The 7,675-nt window shown below is 26.0% G+C and overlaps 1 protein-coding gene and 1 non-coding gene across 7 annotated transcripts; one reads left to right on the plus strand and one right to left on the minus strand.

The window, feature by feature from the left end:
* Positions 1-3,489: 3,489 nt before the first annotated feature.
* On the minus strand, positions 3,490-4,649 carry LOC135924570 (DNA replication complex GINS protein PSF1-like). 6 transcript variants are annotated; one of them, XM_065459640.1, is made up of 7 exons: positions 4,415-4,649; positions 4,303-4,367; positions 4,163-4,261; positions 4,033-4,114; positions 3,871-3,990; positions 3,760-3,834; positions 3,490-3,720 (listed from the first exon to the last, which is right to left on the minus strand). In XM_065459640.1, exons 1-7 carry the CDS (start codon positions 4,496-4,498, stop codon positions 3,655-3,657), a joined length of 591 nt encoding a protein of 196 aa, XP_065315712.1. In that variant the 5' UTR covers positions 4,499-4,649; the 3' UTR covers positions 3,490-3,654. The 6 variants fall into 6 exon arrangements, with proteins under 6 accessions (XP_065315712.1, XP_065315711.1, XP_065315714.1 ...); XM_065459639.1 differs by having other exon boundaries at positions 4,033-4,123; XM_065459642.1 differs by having other exon boundaries at positions 3,760-3,829; positions 4,033-4,123; positions 4,415-4,648.
* On the plus strand, positions 4,570-4,642 carry Trnav-cac (transfer RNA valine (anticodon CAC)). Its single transcript has one exon. It is a non-coding gene; the product is annotated as a tRNA-Val (tRNA).
* Positions 4,650-7,675: the final 3,026 nt, after the last annotated feature.

Genomic DNA, 7,675 nt, shown 5'->3' on the forward strand with positions numbered 1-7,675 from the left:
TGATATGTATACAAATTAAATAAAATGCAACTTATATGAATATTGATGAGATTATGGAGGTTAAATATACTTTAATATAAATTGGCAATACGTGAATAAATATACATTCTTAGATATTATAATATTTAAACTCAAATTATAAAAAATATTTTAGTCGAATTCGGGTGGGTTGGATCTAAAAATGTGTGCTCGGGCTCAGACAAAATTTTTTATATTCGGGCTCGGACCACGAAAAAAACTCTGCACATCTCTAATGGAGATAAATTGGTGAGTTGCCCACAAGGGCGTTATTAGTACAATCTTAGGGGGCTCAAAAAATTATTTTCACAATTACCATTTTTTTAGCTAACATTATCCAAATTACCATTTTTTAAGCTAACATTATCCAAAATTATCTTTTTTTAAGCTAGAATTTTCAAAATTACATTCTTTTTTTTAACTAACATTTTCAAAATTACATTTGTTATAAAAAAAATTTAAAAATATGAGGAGGCTCTTCAAATTTTTCATATGGCTCGAGCCCCTTAGCCTTCCCCTTTCCCAGTGACGCTACTGGAAGTTATCCAGATTTTCAAAAGCATATAATAAATTATAACAAATTGTTAGTATTTTTAAGCTTATGAATAATTATTTGAAATATATTTTTGGGCTGAGGTTTTCAAATGCAGATAATAAATTATAAAAAATACTGTAGTATTTTAGAATATGAATAATATTTGAAATATATTTTTGGGCTAAAATTTTCAATTTGTATATAATGCAAATTTATTAAATTTTAAATCTACAACCTTATATTTAAGATGATTTTTGCAATATTAATTAATAATTTTTTTCTATGTTAGATTATTTCAATATTTTGACTGCTTTGGTTATTTTAAAGGTATATTTAAAAAAAAACATTCAAAATTTTATAGTTTGAAAATTTTTAATTAAAAAATTTACTATGAATATTTTTAGAAAAATAGACCCTCCCTGGCAAAAATCCTACTAGTGCCCCTAAAAAGTTAACATCCGGGTTGCTATAATAAAATTGTAAAATAAATGTAAAAAATATTTTAGTTTCTTAGATGAGGAATGTGATTTGCTATTGATATCAAAATATAGCCATATTTTCATAAAAAAATCAAGATTGTCAAAAAGCACGTTAAATTTTTATGGTGAAATATAAAATTTTTAAATAGGAATTTTGGATTTTAGTGTAAAAAGTGACCAATGTCCTTAAATGACAATTTTTAAATTCAATTTTTTTTAGTGAAGATATTTTATTTTAAATAGGAATCGGATTTTAATGTATAAAGTGACCAATGTCCTTAATGGTCTTTCAAATTTTTTGATGAAAATAGAAATTTTATATAGGAATGGCCATTTCCACATTTTTAATGAGCATTTACTAAGAATTTGTTATGTTCGGTGCCAGGTATGTGGGCGCCACGAACGGTGAGATGGGTTATGGATCGACAATGGTCGATAACCCGGGAATTTTTGGGATGGGGACTCGGTTTTATCGGTTTATTGGTCATAAATTTGAATCTAAAGATAACCTGTAAGGAACATCCCAAGTGGTAAATCATGAACGACTTCCCTTTTTGAGGGAGTGGCATAACCTATTAGGGTTGCTTTCGATTAGAGTATTGGATTCAAATGAATCCTTTTTTTATTAGCGTAAAAATTTAATCCAAGGTAAATTTATTCCAAAATTAATTAAATAATAATAAATTTCAATATTCATTACGATATTCATTACGATATATAAAAAGAAATAAGTAATTATGAAAAAAATTAAATAGTTTTAAGTTTCTTCCTTGATATTTAGAGAATTTTTATGGTGGTATAATTCGGGACGTAAGCCAGGGTTGCTATATTCTTTCAAACAAAAAGGGGAAGAATTTAACCATAATTCCAAAGATTATTTTATTAATTTTTACATAGAATTATTTTTTTTATTCATTTCCTAAATTTGCATTGATTTCCGAGAAATGGTAAATATTAAATCTTATAAGGAATATTCGGTTTTTTCGGTGAAAAAAATGAATTAGAAATTCAATAGAACAAGATAAACCTTAAATAAACTGAAAGTTGAGATGCAATAAACAAAAGTTTTTAATTATATATGTTTTCGATATATTCGACATGACAACAAGACTTTCACTTACATCAACACCAACAGAAATTACTTATTTAATATAGACATTCAAAGTCAGCCCTTCCCATGCCTTATAAAGTAATTAAATGTATGTACATTCTCGGGTATAGAATTTTTCTTTCAAACTATTTTTTTCTCAGCCTACTTTAAATGACAGTCTTAGTGACAATTGTTATATAACTCAAATTGGGAAATGTAGACTTGTTAATTAAATATTTACTGAAGATGAACCATAGATAAGTGACAATTTTCATAACCGTTATTTTTAAAGATTTCTGACGCAAATGGGTAAAAATAAAGATTGTAAACTTGTTAAATTAAAATTTCATGAAGATGTAGCATAGAAAAGTGACAATTGGTCATAATCGTTATTTTAAAGTATCTCAATATTTTTTAAGAATCATTTAAAACAAGATATTTTGTTTAAATTTCATTGAAATAATTCAGAAAAGTGCCAGTTATCAAAAACTTCGTAATTTAACTTTTTTATTTTTTTGAGAAATGTATTGGTACCATTTGGAGAAACAAAAATAACTAATGGCAATTTTCATGCTCATAATCGTTGAGTATATATTTAAATTTTAATGGTTGAATCCTATATTAAGCTTTATGTACACCAGAGACCTGCAGTGGTACCATTTTCACAGCTTGGCCCAGATTTTTTTTTTAAAAATTTTTAAAAAAAAATCTCTAAATTTCAGAGCCAGCCAATTTTTTTTAAAATGGATTATATTTATTTTTAATTTTTATAGCTAATAATCAAGATTTAAATTATTTGGTTTTAAAATATTAGGCCTGGCCTAAGTAATTTTTCCATAAAATCTCAGTTCGGGTATTTTTAAAAAAAATTCTTTCATTTCATCATTAAAAAAATTAAAATATGGTCTGGCCCATTCAATGTACACATTAATAAGTATAATAAAAAATTATTTTTAGACAATGTATCTGTGCTTAGATACATTTTTAGAGCACATATCCTATCTACCTATATAGAACCCTTTAAGTATCTTTAAAAAACTCTATAGAAATCTCTTACATCACATTACTAACATAATCTTGATGCACAACTTATGCAAAAATTCTTAACAGGCCTAAACTGAATGAGATATATTTTAAAGACCTCTAATTTTTACCCAAAGAAATTGGTATTATATAAACACAATTCTGGCTGGCATTAAGGAGTCTGGGGTAGAGCCCTCTAGCCACCCTTGATATGCCACTGTTTGGCTGCCATAACTAAATTTTGACAAAAAAAATGGAATTAAAACCCTTTAATATTTAACATAATTTTTACTAGCTTTAATGTGCAATGATCTTTATTTCATTTTTATTAAATTGGAGGTTGGGAAAATTTTATTTCAAATATTGGTGTTTATCATTCAGTTGGTATAAATATTTTTTTGCATAAAATTAAAAATGCAAATAAATTAGCTGATATATATAAACATTAAATATATAATTTTTGAGGCAACAATAGAAATCAAAATTTAAAGTAATATGCTTTAAAGTGTTTAAATAATATGTTTTAGAATGCCTTTTTGAATCAGGGGTTCACATTGAGATCTTGACAAAAAATGCTAAATAATTATTTTTTATATAAATTAGCATTTAATTACTTGTGAATTTTCCTTAAAATTAATCATTTCCCCATTTTCACTCCCATAATCTATATAATCTTTTAAACATCTAACCTTATATATTATAGATTGTTATACAAATTTAAATACTTGAATATAAGTTGATTTAGGGGGCTTTTTAGAATATATCATATTGAACCCTAATTCAGAAAGTCCTGCATTAACAAGATACTTATTTATAGAATTAGTATATTTGATAAACCATTTGTTCTTTAGTAGAATATGGTAAAATATATTTTTTTTCAAATTAACTTCAGCTTTATTTATATTTTTCTTTATTTCAGTGGGTAATATTATGCCATGATCCCATCTTCGTTCTTTAATAAACATAAGTCTATGAAATCTAATATTAATTATTAATAACATTTAAATATTTAGTTACATATAATTGAAAATGCATCTTCTGTGACGTTCTAAACATGCATGTCTAACCAACAAAGTTGAAAAATTGCTTGATATATCTTCATTTAGAGAACGAGATCTTGGTACACAAGGTTATAATTAAATAACTTTTATTTTTACGCCTCGATTTCATTTAATTGGAATAGATGTCTCATTTCATCATATATTTCCTTTATCTTCTTTTCCTAAAATAATTTAACAATTACATCCAATATAAACATTCTTGGTTAACGTTAAATATTTTAAGGGTATTAATATTTAATTCCTTTATTAAGTCAATTGAACTTCTGCAATCCATATTAAATATCAATAACATGAACACCTAATTTTAAATTTAAAAAGAAAAAAGTCAACCATTATATCATAATAAAAGTAATATTGGATAGTGTTTCTGTAGTGTAGTGGTTATCACGTGTGCTTCACACGCACAAGGTCCCCGGTTCGATCCCGGGCAGAAACAAATTTTTATAAAATTATGTTATTTAATATTGTTGTATTCATATAGTGTAAATAATTTTTTTAACAACTTTTTTTTGATTAATAATTTCTTTATTTCAATATATTAAATACTTCACAAAGTTTATAAAAAAATAAAATAACTTTGAATTGATTATATTACACTGAAAAAGATATTATAAAATTTATAAAAAAAAAATTTGATGTTTAATTTATGTTAAAAATATAAAATATGAGAAAAAGAAAATAGTTGAAAATTAGGGGTCCTTCTACATTTTCCAAACTTTCAACTATTTTCGACTCCATATTTTCTTCCTCTTTCCCTGACTTTTCCACTTCTCTCGCTACATTCCATTTTTGCAGTTGATCAGCATGCTTGCGTATCGTTCAATCTTTACTTACTACCGAATAGGAATAGTTTTGGTTCTTCTCTCTACCCTAGTGTTGTTAATTGGTTGATTATGTAAAACCCAGACCCGAGCACAGACCCGGGGTCCAGATGAATAATGTTATTACAAATAAAAAATATTTACCAAAAATATAAACATGGCATTTCCTATGGTTAGATAAAATACTGCAAGCAACTCAGCTTAGGGTTAAAAAATTTTTAATAGGGACCACTTAGACTTAGGGCTTAGAAATACCAAAAAAATAGGACTAAAATGAATTATTTGTTGGTTAGCCGAGAGATTAATTCCAGCTGTGTCATGCTAGTTCAGAATTAGTTATCTCTGTTAAATAATGGAAATTGATTTTTATTAATATTTATATTTAAATTTGTATTTAAATTTGTATTTAAATTTGTATTGATATTTTATATAACTTTAATTGGGATTATTTTATTTTTTATAATAATTTTTGAGTTAGTTAGTTCTTTTTTAGATTAATGTAAAAAATATAATAAAATCTTTTATGGTTATTCACATATATTGTGCCATGCCGATAATTATAAAAAATAAAATATAAAATAAAAAAAAATTTTTGGGAAATTATGTAATAAATTATAAAATCTATTCGATATAAAAGGACACACACAAAGTAAAAAAAAAATTGAATACATAATCATATGACTTTATAATGTCTTTGTTTATCTTTAAGCTAATTTAAATAAAACTTTTTTAAAAAAAGTTTGCAAATTCTAAATATGGACGAAAAAATTAGAATATCATCTACCAGGGAGGTTAAGTTCCCAAAACTGGATGTGTGTTTGACTGACACTTACTTGAAGAGACATGATGGTTATTTTTCTCAAACAATTATATCCGACTCAGTAAAAATTGAAACATCGATGAGCAATTTATCTGATGACCTATATAATAAAATCAAGTCATTATGTACTAAGGTAGATATCAAAGATTATAGAGTTGTCGTTAAAAAATTAAAATACAAAGATATTTGGATCTTAACTAACAAATTTAACCTTGTATCACAAGGCACATGGATTGGTTTTTTAGACTTTCTAAGTTGAGTAGACAATGTAATTTTATTAATGATGATCGCATAAAAGAAAATTGAGAACATCTAGTTTAAATGATAATATAAAAAATAAATTAAATAAAAATATTAACTATACATTAAACGAAATGATTGAAATAGGAGAAAAATTAGATAGTATTAACATTAAATCAGAAAGTGACAATGTTTATTAGGTTTTTAGACTGTTTATTAGGTTTTTAGAAGAGATAAAAAATTTAATAAAAATAATGATAAGAATTTAGACAACCAAAATACTAATAGAAATGAAATATTACTAACTAAACTATAATAGACCTAATTATAATACGAGACAAAATTTTGACATTAGCAAGAATTATGGTAATAAAAATTTTAGTAATGTTAATGACAACAGGAATAGGAATCTTAATAATGTTAGAAACAATAATAATTATAATAGCAATAACTATAGAAATAATCAGTATAATGATGGCAACTATCAAAATTACAATTATCGGTATAACAATAGCAACTTTAGAAACATTCATAATAATAATTATCAATCTTATAACAACAACTACGGTAGGAACAACGCCTGGTGTAATTATAATCAGAGGAGACAGATTCAATGTGACGATCAAATCATAATAATTACCGATCTATGAAGGAAACAAAAGGTGGCATAATAATGATAACCAAAGAAAACAAATCGAATATGACGATCGTAATCGGTGGAAGAACTAAATAAAACAAATCCAGTATGATAATCAAAATTGCTACGATAACAATAATTGTAATATGAACATTGAAGAAGTTGGGGAAAATAAAGTCGACACTGCCAAAGACAATAATGAGAATAATTTCAATATCAACCTGAAAATACTGACAAAGGTGATGACAGTGCTTTTATGACTACTTTGAAATTATATGATGTTACTAGAACTATGCAAGTCGACACTGGATCAAAGTATACCATTATACCTCATGATATGGCTAAAAAAATTGGCATAAGAGAAATGAAGAAATCCAGATTGCGACTTACAGCCAACGATGGAAACTTGATTAAGATCATCGGGACAACTCAAGTAAAAGTAAGTTATGAAGGAATCACTAAATATTTACTAGCAGTAGTTATAGAGTCAAGAAAGAATGCGTTGTTATGAAGAATCTGGATCAATGTCTTTAAAAATATTTTAAATAAATTCATAGGAAATATCGACACCAATTATGAAGACGAAATTAATAAACTAATTAAAGATTATGAATCCAAATTGACCAGCTAACTAATTAACAAAGTAAATGTTAAATTACATTTAAGATGTGACGCCCAAAATAATACAACCAAGACGTATACCTTATTCAAATATGGGCGAAGAAGATGGATACATGAAAAAATTAGTGAGCTGATAAAAGATGTGTGATGGGCGAGTCCTATAACCGCCATATACAAAGATGATGGGTGCATCAGGCTTTGCGTTGATTTTAAAGACACTATAAATCCAGCTCTAGAAGATTTCAGATACCCACTTCCACGTATAGATGATATAATAGCTAAACTTTCGGAAAGAAAGAAATTTACCAAAATCGATTTCAAAAATGCTTT

This window comes from Gordionus sp. m RMFG-2023, chromosome 2 (assembly GCF_954871325.1).
Source record: "Gordionus sp. m RMFG-2023 chromosome 2, tfGorSpeb1-WG-v2, whole genome shotgun sequence".
NCBI lineage: Eukaryota > Metazoa > Nematomorpha > Gordioida > Chordodea > Parachordodidae > Gordionus > Gordionus sp. m RMFG-2023.